Source organism: Anopheles stephensi, chromosome 2 (genome assembly GCF_013141755.1).
Source record: "Anopheles stephensi strain Indian chromosome 2, UCI_ANSTEP_V1.0, whole genome shotgun sequence".
NCBI lineage: Eukaryota > Metazoa > Arthropoda > Insecta > Diptera > Culicidae > Anopheles > Anopheles stephensi.
This window is the reverse complement of record NC_050202.1, coordinates 82,547,524-82,564,105: the sequence shown is the minus strand read 5'-3', so window position 1 is coordinate 82,564,105 and position 16,582 is coordinate 82,547,524. Positions and strand designations below refer to the sequence as shown.

Genomic DNA, 16,582 nt, shown 5'->3' with positions numbered 1-16,582 from the left:
CGTACCGTGCCAACAGAAGCACCTGAACGAAAGTGGAAAGAGGAAAGAGGTTGCAAACGGTCGAGCTTCAGCCAGGAGAGTGAGATGGACCGACCGAACAAATGAGCACGCTGCCGCTGCTGGCAAACTAAGGCAGTAATCGACATATTTATAGAATCTCCAAAACTTATGCAATCGGAAATGTATACCCGAGGCGGGATATTTTTAGCGTCCAAAAGGCTGGGTCGGTCTGGGACGGGGTGTGTCGGAGTCGAACCTGCATCCAACCGGAGGAAGAAGGCGAGCGAGCGAGCTGAGCGGGGTCTCTGATGTTGATCGTGACGTAGAGTATCGGTAGCGAAAGGGGAAGTCTTGGAAGCCGTGTAGATGATCAACTGCAGGGGTCACTGAATCATTTGATCATGTTTAGCTATTCGCATCGAGTCTTCAACTAGATCACACGATAACTACCTATTAGCGATGTGATAGTATGTTATTAGCCCTCCCATTACAGCTGATACCACCGTGACTGACACCGTGTTGGCGAATGTTTTTGATTCGATAATAATTCGTTGCTCAGCGCAGAAATCAACCAACGACCCCCAATGGTTTGGCTCCCTTGTGTAATCGAATACCGGTGTGCCGGGTTACCGGTAGGCAAAAGAGTTGTCTGATATCACCTACACGAAATGGCCAATCAAACATGCCTGTCAGATCAATCAGAGGACTCCCGCGAATCGCGACCAGTCGAAGAATGTCCAACTTCACGCAGGAGGTTAACGAAGCAGTTTAGCGCACTGTGAACGTGACTAATGGCCCCCAATATATCCTACGGGTGAAAGTGATCCAGCCTTACGTAAAGTAGGCCGCCTAATGATGCAGGAATGATGTTGAACTCCAGTGTCCTAAAAATTATCGATCGCTCAGAATAGGCTAGTGGAGCACCTCTAAAACGTCCTGCATGCCGTTTCCAATTTCCACACTTCGCCGGCACATACAGGCGCCTGGATGAGCCACGGGCGCTCGCCCCGCGGGAAGACAAACATCCTAGATCGCGACAACTCGGAAACGCACCGAACTGTCACGCAGTTCGAAGCAAGAAACAAGATCTGACGTTTCGTGCGTGCTAAAAATAAAACTTTATTAAGTGTATATTATCGGTTGCGTGGGATTTTGACCACAAGCGGACCGGCCAGTGCGAGCACAAAAAAAAAGGGACTCGCCACCCGTGCGAGTGTCCCGCGCAACACGATCCTGGCCGCATCACCGCCTCGCTGCTCACTGGCGTCTAGCGCGTGAGGTTCCCAGGATCATGTGTCCCTCAGGTGGTGGGGGTCCGAGAGATATTGATTACTATCAGCCCGTTTTGCGGAAGATCGCGATCATCGATTGTTACGTGCAAAACATCCTCTGCACCACCAGAAAAAAAGAGAGCTCTGGTAACTGTCTGTCTATGTGTGTGTGGGCCATTACACTATATGTTATTGCTAGTGAGCAGTGAGCTGATCGCTCGCGCTCTGTGCCTCACTCAAACGAGATCTATTTTCTCCCCATCGTGCGTGCCGATCAAACTTTGGTTAGAATCCTGGGTGTGAGCGGGTGATGAGTGAGGAAAAACTAGTGCAAACGGACCGTTTCTCACCACTTTCCACAGCCGAATCTTCTCAGTTCTCGGTGGTCGTTCTACGGTTTCGGTTCGGGGTCGCGTGTAGTCCGTGCCTGTGCGAAGATCGAACAGATTTTCCAACGGCGCCGGGGCCATCTGCTACGCAACGTTTAGTTATTTTTTTCAGTTTCAATTTATTAGTAGTTTCTGTTACTTTCCAATTTCCGGTCCGTTTCGTCTCTTTTACCGTGTTGCAAATGTCCGACAGTGTCCGACAAGCGTGCAGCATGCGCTAGCGGGCAGGATCGATATTCGGTCGCGGAATATCGGCCGTACGGCTGCGATCATGCAAAGTGTTAGTTAATCTAATCGTATTTGACACCCGACACCCCGGTGGGTTGTGTTCGCCAGTGGTTAAAAGGTGGTTGGGAAAACCCCGTCGCCAGTTTGCTTGTTCGTTCCGGCTGGTACGGTATTATAGCGTATGGAGAAAATGATCTTGCACGAGGAAAAATAGATCAGAACGAACGAGTTCCTTCGTTGTGTGCGAACGCTCGCCGGAGTGTATGTGTGTGCGTGAGTGTTTTTGTATGCGAGTAGTGGCCGTATGTGTGTGTGTGTGCGTGGCCCAATTTACCAAAGGGTGCTCGGTTTGGTGAAACGGTGCACGGCTACCCGATTCCGGCAGGTGCGTGGAAATGCGGGAAAATCTATGCGTACGTGCGTGCGAGCTATGCGCGTGTATGCGTGAAGATGTCACCGCAACCGTGTGACATTGTGCGTGAATGTGTGAGGAATCGATCTTCATTCTACGCCAAAAAATCAAGTGATCGACAATGTGTTACCCGCGTGCAATTATCATGCTTCGAAGTGCCATCTTGAAAATGCTCGCCGAGGTCTAAGGATCAGGGTAAACGTGACACAGTTTGAGTGCCCCCGCACGATTGTTAACGGGGGGTTTCGATGCGGGAGATGCGCGGGGAAAGCTGTGGAAGGGAGTGTGTAAAACGCACCGACGAAAATCGGCGACAGTGGGTTAAAAATATTTTTTTTCTTTCACCTCCGTCGGGTGGTTTGTGGTGGCCGCGGTAGCATATCCCGAATGATCACGACGATCACGCACACACCGTGACACCTGGGGCCTGCGTTCGGGTGGTGAGATTTTCACGCACGAGGCGTGAGGTGTCGCGAGTTCGCCGCTGCTGCTGCTGCTGCTGCTACAGCAGCGCCATCTTGAGTGGAGTGCTCGGCGAAGAATGTTGTGAGCGAGAGAGAAAGAGAGAGAGAGAGAGTTATAAGTGTGTATCTGTGTGCGTGTGAGGAAAAGTGAGAGAAGGAAGAGAGAGAGCGAGATTAGGTGAAAATGAGAGCTAGTTTTCCTCTCATTTCGTTCTAACTAGAAGAGAGGCATTAGAATATGCGAAGCAGGCGGTGATCGTTCCCATGCAGTACAAACATTGTATATCTGAGGATGCGGTATTGATGATATCACGAGCTATGTTGATAGTAACAATAACGAGATGCTTGAAATTACTTAATAATGAACTTGCAAGATTGTCTACCAATTTCGTAAGAAAATTCCTTTACAATTTTCGCTCTAAGCTTCATTGAGAGGACAATGTAAGTCGTCGTCTAATTCCCGATGGCCGAACAATGCGAACAAACTCGTCGAGGCGCTCGTGTGCGACGTGTGGCGACAAAGATTCTAACCGTGCCAGCCATCCGGTCTAAACGAAATGAAACATCTTAATTAATCAGGCGGAAAGATGCAACCTCACCGCAGTATTCTGAGATTCTGCAGCTCACCGATTGCGCATGATCCTTGCAAACGGCTCCCGGTCTCTTTAGCTCTTTTCCTCCCATCCTCCACAGAGCCCAGAGCCGGTGCACAGATTGCACTCTAACATGCTACAACTATTTGTGTCGAGAAGTCATTAGTCTCGTCTCAAATTTCTGCCACCTTTGCCCGTGGCCAGGAAACAAGAGGCATCGGTAACACGCACACGAGGATTGCCTCTCGTGTGATGTGCCAACCGGGGAAGAAGAAAACCCCCCCCCCCCCCTTCCCCCGGGAACTCGAAGGGGAACTTGGGAGACTGGTGTTGAGATACCCAGCACCAGAACGAAAACGCACTTGGCACAGTGTCCTCCGAATCGCCGAACGGTGGACAAATCGAGCGAATTTACATAGCCTGACCTCCATTTTGTTTTTTTTTTTCGTGACTGTGGCTCGTAGCAGGAAACGTCGAGGAAGGACGCGAGACGAGAGGAGTGCAATTTATTAAACTAAGCCGTTTCCAATTTGTCCAAATGTACACATGAGTGAGAATGACATGTTTTGCGAACCATTGCCAGCTATTTGAGTAATCTGTGCGGCCTGCCTCCCCCCAGGAAACGCTGGCTTTGAAACAGATACGATCGTTGTAAGTGTGTGTGTGTGTGAGAGGATAGGATAATCCGCAACATGGATCTGGTTAACGTCCATTTAGCCGGATGATGAAGGAAACGTGTTGTGTAACGAGGATACTCAGGCCCTCGGGCGATGCCTTTGTTTTGTTTAAAGCCAGTGGATAGCACGAGTCTGGTTTGTAAATATCGCCCCCGCAATCGGCGAGCAGGATGTTTGGACATTCTGCTGCTTTTGAGATCTGCCATGGTCAGGTATCAGGCCGTGACAAACACCCATCACCCGGGTCGCGTTTGAATGCACGACAAGTGCATTTCACGGTTGATGCCATCCCGGACGTGGTTTGGTCACGCAAGCGTTTGGAGAGCATTTCTTCGCGCGAGAAGCGCTAAATTGTGCAACCCGACGAACGGTTTAATGTCCTAGGGATTAACGAATGCTGATGCAAATGGTTGATGAGGTTTTTACGCGAACGAGCGGTAGTAATTTCCTCCTTCTTTTTAGTCCTTTTCCCGGCAGTGGAGCGTCGGGTTAGTTGAGTGCTCGGAATGTGTGCGGCTGCCCCGGTGTCACTGCTTGATGTGCGCGAATCGATAAACATTAATCCCTAGTGCTTCGAGCTGTGCCGTAGTTATCTAACTCGATAATGGGAGATTGCGTTGGACGGGCAGGGAACCACAACGATAGTAACGCCAGCCGGAACAGCACCTCGCCACTGATCGTACTGCCGAACGGTGTGATTCTGAACCGACGCGCCAAGTCGGATGCAGCGGCCGCCCTGAACGAGTGCTTACTGTGCTGGAACCAACCGCAAGATCCGAGCCGGTGCCCGAGCTGCGCCCGCCAGTACTGTCTGCAGTGCATCACCAAGTGGTTCGGTGCGAAGCGAACCCACGCGTCCGGCGGTATCGACTGTCCGAACTGCCACTCCAAGCTGCCACTCGAGAACCTGGTGCAGTGTGCGTCCGAGGTGCATGATACGCTGGCAGCCGCTGCATGTGAACCGGCGCCACTGCTCACCAACGGAGCCGGTGCTGACGTCTGCAATGGGTCGGCGGGGGTTAAGCTGAGCAACGGGATAGCCGCGACCGGGGAAAAGGGCACGATTCGCGTTGTGGTGAAGGTGCTGGAAAGCGATGCCGATGCGCCACCGCAAGACGGACAGCGATCGTCTCCACCGGCGAACGGTGCGATGCTCACGAACGGTTCCAGCTCGGAGAAGATGCATTCGCCGGTGACGAATGGTAAGCAGCATGGCAAACGAAAAGATAACGCCACAGTCTCGGCAAAACCGCACCCGGATTCGTCACTCGCGAACGGGACGGATGGGGACGCGGCTGTACAGTTGAGGAAGCCCGGATCCGGACCATTGGAAAATGGACGAAACAGACCCAAGCCACAGCCGATCATGTGCAACGGTGTGCACGTACCCGAACCGAGCGACCCGTCAAAGGGTGCCGATCGCAAGAGCAATCACACCAATGGTAGGCCCACGGTAACGTTCGAGGAACCGAAGTCGACACGTAGAAACGGGTACCGTCACAAACATGCGGCCGAGAGTGAAAAGCCCGTATCCGGTAAAAAGCAAACCTCACCACCGGTAGAGCTAACCCGGACGGTCTCACCGAGCGACAGTCCATGTGCAAGTCCGGAAAAGGTTCCACAGGAAGATGGGCATAGGGGGAGTGGTGATAGCCTCTGCCCAACGCACGCTCTTCCAATGCTCTTCTTCTGCCTCTCGTGCAATGGGTGTATCTGCGAGACGTGTGCCCTGCACGACGATACGCACGCCGAGCACACGTTCAAGAAAATCACCACCATGTACGACAGCAAGGTGGAGAAGATCCGGCACGAGTTTGGTGGCATCAAGGATTATCTGGCCGAGGTGGGCACCGTACTCAGAGCGATCGAGCAAAACATTGACTGGGTCCGGGCATCCAAGGCACGGAAGCTCCAGGAACTGAGCCAACTGCTCCACACGGAGGCGGAAAACATTGAGCGACAGATCCAGGCAAAGCTGACACTGCTCCAGCGGCAGAAGGACGCGGTGAGTGCGGAGATTGCTCGCGTTACCGGCGCCTACCGACGGTTGGAGAGTGAGCTGAAGGTGTGTCCGAAGCCGGAACTACTCTTCAAAGACGATGACTTTCTGCAGCGCTGCAGTCGGCTCATTGAAACGCCCGCCTCGAAAGCCTTCCGCCACGAGCACGTCCCGGTGGATCTGGATTGGTAAGCGAAGCGAGCCTATGACGGCGGGTCAGCGTCGGATCGCTAATGGAGAGGGGTTTTTTACTTTTGCAGTGAGTTTGTGCCCGAGTTCCGGTCGGAGGTGTTCGTCATCAAGAACTATCACGCGATCGAACCGATGGAAGAGTGTCGCACCTCGGACGTGCTGCGCGATGTGGTCGGATTCGGGTGGCGTTTGCATATCTGGAAGAGTGATCATCTATCGGTGACCCTGATCATGACGGACGGTGTTATTGGAAGGTAAGCGCTGATGGAATTTTCTGGTTTGTCTACGAGAACTCAGCATACATTGCCTGTATCCCACAGATACGAGTACTGCATCGAGCTGATGCACGAGGATCCAGCCAAAGCGATCAGACTGACGCAGATCGACCATTTCGAGCTGCACCAGACGGGCCCGGTCCATGATCTGATCGAGAACGAGCAGCTCGAGGTGGAAGGTTTCCTGCATCCCGAGGATGACTCACTGCAGATCAAGTTCTCCGTCCGTCCGCCCACGATCGTCATGGTTAGCCGATACCAGCAAGAGTTTATCGATCGCTTCATGAAAGATAACATCAAGTAAGTAGATCCAAGTGGAGCGATGCCAAGAATACTTTGTAAATACCGTGGCGGCAAAACCAGGTCCAGACATTCCGCCAGTATGCCGGAAACTAATCATCCAATTAGATTGTCCCCGGATTACATTCCCAACGACCCAGAACGGTAACCAGATGCGCCGGTATTTGCCACCTTTGCTTGTTAGTGCGATGTACGTCCGGCACGTCCAGTTTTGGGCGTTGGAATTGCAGATGATCTGCCCCGTGAAATTCACCCCACGAAACGGTCCGTTTGCTTCGTACGAGCCGCAATGGGCGAGGGGATATATTGTACGTCGGTAGCGCAAATGCGCGAAAGTGCATCCCGGGATCAATCATGAGAAATTTTAATTGGTCACCCCGTGGGGAGAGACCGGCAGAACGTATACTAACGTTGAACGTTCGAACGCCGTTGGGAGGGACCACGAACCGTCTGCGGGAGTCCAATCGAGTAGCGTAAAAATAGTTTACAAACCCTTCGCTTGCGCTCCACCAAGCGATCCTCAGCGATCCTCGGCGATCCTCGACGATTTCGCCGAGAGTACACCGCGGCGGGAGATAGTTCGGACATCATCGGTGCGGTATTCGATCCACGTGAGCGTTGAGTGAGAAGAGCGTCGGCTCGCTGTGACTAATCTCTCACCCTTGGTGGCTCACGTGATCGTCAGCATCACGCGGGCAGGGGCTCACAGGTGTGCGTCCGGCACCGAATAATTGAAGTCACCGATGGAACATATTAATTTAATGTAACGCTAATTATCATGCGTTTAGCCAACGACAATGGGTGTTTGAGATGAAAGTACCGGTCCGATCCCGTCCGCGCGTTCTTGGTGATAATAGTACGAAGAATGGGCGACGATAGGAGCGACTGCCTTCAGCACAACACCCAACAACACGAGCGCAATCGTCACAGGCCTTACGTTGATCTGACGTTCGCTTGGCTACGGCGGAGGACTCGGGCGTTGATGCTGACGTGCGTTGTTGGCGTGAAGTCAATTAGCGCATACTGGGCCACCCGCGAACAGTGGCGCGCAAAGGTTTTCGGCCGGGGCCAGAACCTTACTGCTGGCGCATGCATGCCACTCACACACACACACACCCCGCCAACGGCGTCGAGTCGCGGTGGGGCGTTGCTCTAGCAAATCGTTTGCCAACCGAAGGCTAAGCCAAACAATGTGAAGCTTTTGGTGGAGGTGCGGCACCTTAAACCGGGACGCGCCAGGGAGCCGGGGGATTTGAGTGAAAGTCGGGCAGCTGGTGACGTCTTGTTCATCGAACCGAGTTCGTTTCCTTTGATATACTGGCACATGAGGCGGGAGTTTAAATTATTAAACGAAAAAAAAGAACAGGGTGTGAAAGGATGGCCTGCACCGCGAACCTGGCCGCATCGAAATAAAAATAATCCATCATTAAGGAAAGCAAATGTTGGGAAATGCTTAGAAACAGCTCAAGAACATCCCCCGGCGAGCAGGCGAGCTGGGAGGGGGCCTGTTTGGGGATGGAGGAATTAATTAAAATTCGCCACTGTTCGCTGCTGCACATTATGACGAGCTTCATCCAAGCAGTCCAAGCTTTCTGTCCGAAACAGGGGCGTTTCTGTGTGTGTCTTGCCCTCTGGGCTGCGCTATTATGATGTGCAGCTGTAAATCATTTTTTACATCACCAAAGCAAAGTGCAATTTATGGCCCAGTTCACGCACACCCACCCCGACTTCACGCGCACGCTCCCTGTCCCTCTGCCGATGGTTCAGATTTGTGGTCGATTTTTATATTAAATTTCTCTCCTCCAACCTTCCTGCGGTGGGATATGTGCAGGGAAACCCTGCCCGCTTCCGATCGCCGCCATGACAATATGAAAGCAGCGTGGACGGTTTGGGAGTGTCTTTATCGTGCTGCTTGCTTTTCTTCTTCGCAAATCGTCGTCGGCCAGCAGCTGCCAGGGCGGTGGGTGCATTTAAATGGTGTGTTAATTATGTTTTATTTACACTGTATGCGTTCACCGCCGCGGCGGGTTGCCTGGTTGCGCGCCCGGTGTTGATATTTTAGTGGGCCTTTCCGTCAAGAGACAGGCCGGTCCCGGCTTCGTTGATGAATGTTTATTTTATTTATTTTTAATGCATTCTCATCCCCCTCGCGCATTATGCTATGCCTTGTACGGGTTGGGACGGTACGAGTACAGCAGCGCTTCTTCACTTTGTACTTAAGTGTGTAATGATTTATGTATAAAGCACCGAACGCGATACCGGGCGTGCGGTTTAAATGCTGTGCTAAATGTACAAGAAGCCGTGTCGATGTAGTCCCGTTTTACATCGTGTCGTCTTAATATAAACGTATAATCACAACAGCTAGCGCGATCGCTAAGATGGTGGATTTTTTGTTGTTGTTTTTCGATCGGTCGTCTAGCGAGCGATCACTCAATTCGCCGGTCTCATTTGTCAATCGAAACAGCGGAATTTGTTTTCGCAAATCAATGCAAGGGCGTTTTGTTTCGTTTTTTTTGCCGCGAATGTGTGTGAATGGCGATCGCGATCAGCTTACAATTAGCGTGCTAATAACAACAGCTCTCTCGCTTCTCGCTTTGCACCGATTTACTACGATTGACATGGTTTCGTTTGTTATTTTGGCCGCGGCAACATGACGCCATGACAACCAATCTTCTAGGCGCTGTTTATTGTGTAGCTTGTGTGTTTGTCCCCTCCCAATCCGGATCAATTTAATTGATAATTTCCTTTAGCACTGCTTATGCTTATACAGGGGTGCTTTAAGATGATTTTTCAAGAAAAATTACTTGTTTTGGGAACTGCAATACATGGTTGGGTGACGTTGATTTTTGAATGGTGTCATCATGATCGCAATATTCTAATTTGATTTCACAATAACTGCACATAATTTAACACAGTCAGTAGAGCAGCTTTTACGAAGTTTTCAGTGTGCTACATGAGCGTATCTGTGATTCTTCTTATGATGTGTTCAATTTTTTTTTAAATGTTGTCCTTTTTGTAAACACCATCTGAAAACCCCTGTAAATCTGAAGATCGAATATCCGACCGCATATCTCTACGGCGGAGCGCACGTCGCTCATATTGAGGTTGAAGAAGATTTGGGCCTGGGATTATAATTTCAAAAGCGACCTTCAGCATTGCCGCAATCATTTACGAGATCGCAAACATACGAACGATCACCTCAAGATGGAATGATAAATGAAAGTAAGTGTTGATTTACCACTGCTTAGGGGCATCAAGAACAAGAAGAATCGCAGAAGAAAAAAGACTTGAAAATACTTCCACCTCGAAAAATTTGCCGTTGATAGTGTTGCTATAATTTGCACCATTTTTAGTGCCGCTTAACACCATATTTGGGATGCTGATGGTCAATCGCTTGGTGCTGGTAGGCCTCAGCTGAAGGTCCTCCGTGCGTGCGTTCGATAATTAGCCTCCCCACCGGTGGAAGGGGTTCCGTTGTGGTTGAGTTTGTTCAACAGACAATTAACTTTTTTAATGGCAATATGTTTTATAGCAGATCGATTCCCCATTTGCCATAAACACGAATCAATTTAGCAAAGCGATTGTGATTTATCGGTTTGCCTTTCCCGGCTGAGGGTTGCACGAGAAGTTCAATCAAATCAAATTTATGGTATCAAGCACTTGAAACGAGCATAGCTAGTTGCATAATAATCTTTGCCTCGGGAAAGTAATGGAGCTCTTCAAATACCTTTACTTATCAATCCATTAGAGAAAGCTAATTGAAACCCTGCACGACAAAACGCGTGGAGCTAATCAATTTGACACACATGTCCTGTAACGACACTTGAAACGCTCGTAATAGACAGGCTGATAACAAAAATGCCCTTTAAGGCATTAGCTGTTGTGGTTGAGGTGTCCAACGCATTGGCACGAATTTATTGGTCATTGGTTCGTCACACGTTTCTACAGCCAGTATCGGTTGTGGTTGTTGTATCACAATGGTGGTCGCAAAGTACTTGACCCACTTGTCCACAGAGGCTCCAGCTAGGAATCGAAGCCCACTAATAGGCGAGCAACCTCAGCGTTGGGCTTTCGGTCCGAACCGAACCGTTCGAACTTTAAAAGGATCATTCGCTTCGGCGGCTTCCGATGTTTGGAGGGAACATGCATGCAACCTTGCGTTAATTGAATGCTCCAAATTGGGCAGCATGCTGGATGTATGCTTACACCGGTCGATGAAGCTACCTCTTCGCGCTAAGCGGCAAGCATGATCCACATCTACCATGCATTATGGCGCAGAAGGTGCATCATCACCACCGAACAAATAGCTCCCAGGCAAGCCACGATGCCACACAAAACGATTAGGGCACCCCAAAACATTAAACTATTGTGTAGCGATGCTCGGTCGGAGGAAGATTAACTGCTGCCAATCATCGTCCATCGTCTGAAACCATCAATTTGGCTTGGCTGAAGAAACAATGAAGAAGCGAGCCCTGAGCGACCTGTGTGTTGGATGCTCATCACACATCACACACCGAATCCGTACGTACGTTGCCATTTTCCATAACCGTGTTTGCATCATAATTACATTTCGGTGGAGGTGAGGAGCTATGCACGACGTCAAGCTCAGGGGTGCTTTCTTCCGACACGCTCCTCTACCTGACACCGGGTACCGCCATCCAAAAATGGTGTCTTTCATGCTCCATTAAATGCTTAAACCACGCCATGACACGGTCTCAATTTTCCGCCCGAGTCCCCATGACTGGACCATGTGTGTCCACGGTGCGGTGGTGTACTGTTTCAGCCGACCGTTGGACAGTGATCCGGGACTGACAGATTGAGTCGATGACTGGGCGATCGAGTTCGGATCGTAGCCGTATGGCGGCCTGTTAGAGCTGTTTCGGGATGACCTTGCCCGGGGTTGGATTAGGCGAAGAAGTGGTACAGAAAATCTGGTGGATTTAAGTAATGATGCATACCGCGGTTCTGCCGTGTGACAGCTGTTGCGGCAGAATGTGCTTACAGCTAGAGTCGAATGGCGGGTCCCTAATTATGATGGTGATAATTTGTGTGCGTGCTGCCCGACCGAAGGCTATCTTAAACGATCGTTTTGTTTGCCCCGGTTTGGGCCGCTAATGGGACCGCTAATAACGATAGTTAGTGCGGACTTCAAAGAGAGCGAGAGAAAGATTTTAAAACGCTGCAAAGATCGCGCGATCGTACGCGAGATAAGGTGTATGAGATGTTGTGCCAGCTAATGACTGTCCTGCCGTTGTTTACTGTGTTTGTGGTTATTTAAAAAGACGCTTTCTTGGCCCACTATGTTGGGGACGCCAAATTTTGCTTACCACCGTGCTGATTTGCTTTGCCACCTTTTGACAGCGAATACGATAGCAATGTGATCACGATCTGCAACATTCGCGATCCCACTACCTCGATCGTACTGTCGAAACAGTACACCGACACGGTTGGATCCCGGTGGCGGCTGAACGTGTATCCGAAGGGGAACAACACCAACCAACGATATCTGAGTACGTACGTCGAGCTGTGTGATGGTATTGCTGGAAGGTAAGTAATCGAACCGCCATCTTGAACGGTCGGGACGATCTAGAATTACTGATGTGTTTATCCCCCCTTTCCACAGATATCAGTACACAGTGGAGCTGCTGCACGACGATGTGACGCGCCAGGTAAAGTTCCAGTCGGAGGATCACTTCACGGTGGGCGAAATTCGTGGCTACCAGAAGTTTATCCGCGTGCGAAGACTGCTCGAGGAGGGTTATCTGAACGAGGAAGGATCCATTCTGATTCGTCTATCGATACGACCGGCCAATCTGGCGCTACGGTGCCAATATCAGGAGGAATACCAAACGCTTAAGGAGGAGAAAATTCGTACCCAGTTCAATACGTACGTGTGTCGGAGATCGGCTCCTAAGCGATTCTATTCATTCTCGGAACTTTGTCCATTTTGCAGCCAATTGAACCAAAACCTGATGAGGATAAAGAGTTTACGCGACGACAACGCATCACTGCAATCCCTCGTGTATCCCGAGTATGCGTCCAACATCTTTGTGGTGCGCAACTTCACCGCGATGCGGGAAGCACAGGAGGACATCTGCTCCGACAATGCGTACGACGATCTTGGCTGCTGCTGGCGGCTGATCGTGTACGCCAACGGTGATAAGGAGGGGCGTGATGAATGGCTGAGCGTGTACCTGAGACTGCTAGAAGGCATTCCGGGAAGGTGAGTGTTCCGCTTTTACATCTTTCTCTCTCTGCCTCTCTCTGCGTAACGTAACGCATGTGCTTCCACTTGCTGGTTTGTCTCCCATTTGCATGCAGCTACGAGTACTGCGTGGAGCTGTTACACAACGATGCGGCAAAAACGGTCAAAATGGAAGGAACACAATCGTTCGACATCCAGGAACGGTTCGGCTGGACCCGCTTTGCCCGACTGGACTGGATCTGTGCGAATGGGTTCGTGAGCGAGGAGCAGGACGCGCTGTACTTTCGATTCTCGCTACGGCCACCGAACTACAAGGCAAAGTGCGAGTACCATCATCTTCTGCGGCTGGAAGCGAAGCGAGAGTGTGAGCTACTGAAACGGTAAGTAAAGACAGTTCCTTGTTGGGAAGTACATTTTGTATTGCGAGCTGCATGCGTGCAGGGGTTTTTAACTCTTTGGTCCACATCTACAGTGAGCTAATACCGGCATATAGTACGATGACGTACACGCTACGCAACTTTTCCGAGATGCAGCGCAAGGACAGCTTCGTCTATTCGGATCCTCTAGTAGACGATCTAGGGTTCTCCTGGAGACTATTGATCTACGCGAATGGACATAACGAAGCCCGCGGCAACCATCTCAGCGTCTATCTCATACTGTTCGAAGGTGTATCGGCTAGGTAGGTGAACCCGTTTGCTTGCCGCTCTTATGTCCACAAAACTTGGACACGATCACCACTTGTTTCTGACGCTTGTTTGCTTGCCTTTGTACTGTTTTTACAACCGTTGCATGCAGCAGGTTCGAGTATCGGGTGGAGCTGCTACATCATCGAAACCCAACCGCAAACATCAAAATGGAGGGTGTCAACGTGTTCAAGCTGAAGAAGATCTGGGGCTGGCCACAGTTTATGGACCACGAGCGGCTACAGGAGGAAGGCTATCTGGACCAGTCGACGGACACGCTCGAGTTCCGCCTGTCGATGTGCCCGCCGGACATTAAGCTGAAGTGTGAATATCAGCAGGAGTTTATACGCAAGCTGAAGGAGAATCAGAAATAGTGGATTAAAGCCGACGTCCGCTCTGGGCTCGGGACCACAGAACAGTAACTGCCAATCGTGTCAGTAACCGCACAGGGAGGACATGTTGGAACATGTACGCCAGCGGGAAAACAAGCTTGAGTGTCACGGGTTGTGTGTGCGTGTGTGTGTGGAAGAACGAAACTGTGCGAATGAAGGATACAACACGTTCCTAGTGTCGTTGCACCGGTGGTCGTCGTCCGACACCCATCCGCGGTGTTGGAGACTGTGCGGATTTTTAATATAATATTTGCTTCCGACAGCGTTCACCGTCCGGCGTTCGAGCGTTGATATAAATCAAAGCTAATGTTCGAAGCAAGGGCATGAGTGAGAGTGAGATAGAAAGTTAGGATGCTCTCGCTACTTGGGGGGAACCAAGGGGGGGAAATGGTAACCGTTTCTATATTTTTAGCATTAAAAGTGTAAGGAATTCGATACGCGACACCGATGATGATGATGCGGATGATACTATTACTACCACGACATCACCGGCGAACCAATCTGACATGAGCGAGACGGATCACGATCAGACACGTGGTTGTAAGACGTTCTAGGTGGGGCCGGCCAAAGAGTGGTCAAAGCAAAGTAATCAAAACCCCGGAAGAAGCAGCAACCGTGCTTCGGAACGGAACGAAACGAGACGAGAAAAATGTCACTAAAGAAAACGGGGGGGAAAATTAAAAACAGTGAACCGAAATGGCGCAGGCAAAGCTACGAGGCGGTGTTTTATGTTCCGTTTTTGTGTTTTCGTTTTTTTTTTGTAATGGGGAGACTTGGGGATTTGTGCGTAGAATGTATATTATATTTATTTGCTCGGTTTTAGTTTTCGTGGTCACTCCGTTTCGCGCGTCCACTATCCGTTACCGCGGGCGTAGGTGCGTGTAGTCTTTATAGGGAGGATATGAAATTTTAGGATAAGTGTAGACGGCACGGACCGAGTGCCGGAATGGCATGGGCACGAAATGCTTTTTGTGTTTTTATTTTCATTATCGTTTGTATAGTATGGTTTAGTTTTTTTTCGGTTGTTGCCACCGTCTCGCGTTGGGATGCTGGTAGAAGTGTACTGTGTGAAAAAATGGCGTCCGGCAGTAGTAGTCTGCAGAACGTTGTGTCTTTTTGTTTCGATTTTTCTTTATCTCTTTTGCTGTTTATACAATGCGATACCCAATGGCCAAATAGGGGGGGCCAGGCCAGGTGGTTGTAACGTTATGAACTTATGATTTTGCGTTCTATCCACGTTTATGTGTTCTTGCGCGGCTCGGAACGAATGTGTTTCGGCGCCAAATGGGGTGTGGGTTATAAATGGGGTAGATTTTTTTTATTTAGTTTTCTTATTACAATTGTGCACCATGGCAGATCGACTTTCATTGCTCGTGTGAACGAGTGCAAAAATACAATAAAAGAACATTTTGCAAAAATGGCGCGTGTTGTGTTTTCCTTCTTGTTGGTCAGTTTAAGCGAAAGTACATTTTGAAGATTTTGGCGACTATGATTTTGGATTATTCTTCCATACAGTTATAGCGAAAACTTCGTGATGGCACTTAAATTCAAATTTTAGTACATTTGTGCATTCTGGTTTAGATGCGTATAAATTACGAAGAATGGAAATGTTTTCCGAAATTTAGAACACATGAAAATTTAACTCAAGTTATTTATACCAAATCCAATCTTTGTAACAGAGAAAATGCTTTTTAGTCATAAAAATATAAAAAATAATAAATTTGTCGGTTATTTAATTTCGAATTTGTTCGACCAACTAAATTCGAACATCCCATGTTCGAACCTCAAGCTGTCATTTTTTGATTCGCCATCTCGCTCTCTCCATCTCGCTCGGTCGCTGTCAAACAGCAAGAAACAAAAATAAAAAAAGTAAACATTCGACTGTGAACCTCTGACAAGTGAACAAGTGGCCCGCACGTTCTGAAGTGACAGTTCCTTAAATTCACAAAAAAGCAAAAAGCTATTGATTTAAAAGCAACCGCCTTGATTTTGGACAAACGAGCTAAGGACATACGGATAGGATAAGTAATTAAGGATGGGGGTGGTGGACCCTGGGGGAGGCTCCCCCGGGTCATATTATGAGATCCTCGGGGAGGATCATAGAGTGATGGGGAAGAGGAAAAGGAAGATGAGAGGGGAGAAAGTAGCATTGGAAGAAATATGTGACAACGAAGAAATATTTATGGTGGTAGAGAGTATCACAGAGGGGAAAACGTTAGCAACATTTAACCCGTTTCTATTCCGAAAGTCAGTCGAGACTGCCATTAATGGCAAACCGGTACAAACGACGCTGCTGAGGGATGGCAAAATCCTCATGAAGATGAAGAACAGAAGCGACGCCAGAAAGCTGTCAAAACTTAACCTCAATCACCCGGGCGGCACGTTGAACGTAAAAGTATACGAGCACGAATCGCTTAACCTCACAAAGGGCATTGTTAGGTGTGATGCATGTTTGTTTCTAACCGAGGAAGAACTCCTGGATGGTTTAAAGGACCAGAAAGT

General features: G+C 49.5%; 1 protein-coding gene across 9 annotated transcripts; it reads left to right on the top strand.

Annotated features, from left to right (window-relative positions):
- The first annotated feature begins 1,645 nt into the window (after window positions 1–1,645).
- LOC118505662 lies at window positions 1,646–15,501 on the top strand. 9 transcript variants are annotated; one of them, XM_036041768.1, is made up of 10 exons: window positions 1,646–1,753; window positions 4,497–6,221; window positions 6,294–6,479; window positions 6,546–6,800; window positions 12,162–12,347; window positions 12,424–12,687; window positions 12,754–13,023; window positions 13,122–13,385; window positions 13,478–13,684; window positions 13,801–15,501. In XM_036041768.1, the coding sequence occupies exons 2-10, from the start codon at window positions 4,639–4,641 to the stop codon at window positions 14,060–14,062; spliced, it is 3,477 nt and encodes a 1,158-aa protein (XP_035897661.1). In that variant the 5' UTR covers window positions 1,646–1,753; window positions 4,497–4,638; the 3' UTR covers window positions 14,063–15,501. The 9 variants fall into 9 exon arrangements, with proteins under 9 accessions (XP_035897661.1, XP_035897662.1, XP_035897659.1 ...); XM_036041769.1 differs by having other exon boundaries at window positions 1,652–1,812; XM_036041766.1 differs by having other exon boundaries at window positions 1,652–1,940.
- The last annotated feature ends 1,081 nt before the right edge of the window (window positions 15,502–16,582 follow it).

Bases quoted from the DNA above. Each gene is read 5' to 3' on its own strand.
- LOC118505662 (XM_036041768.1), top strand. From the start codon at position 4,639: ATGGGAGATTGCGTTGGACGGGCAGGGAACCACAACGATAGTAACGCC. The intron at 12,348-12,423 runs GTAAGTAATCGA...CCCTTTCCACAG, and splicing joins TGTGATGGTATTGCTGGAAG to ATATCAGTACACAGTGGAGC. The intron at 13,024-13,121 runs GTGAGTGTTCCG...ATTTGCATGCAG, and splicing joins CTAGAAGGCATTCCGGGAAG to CTACGAGTACTGCGTGGAGC.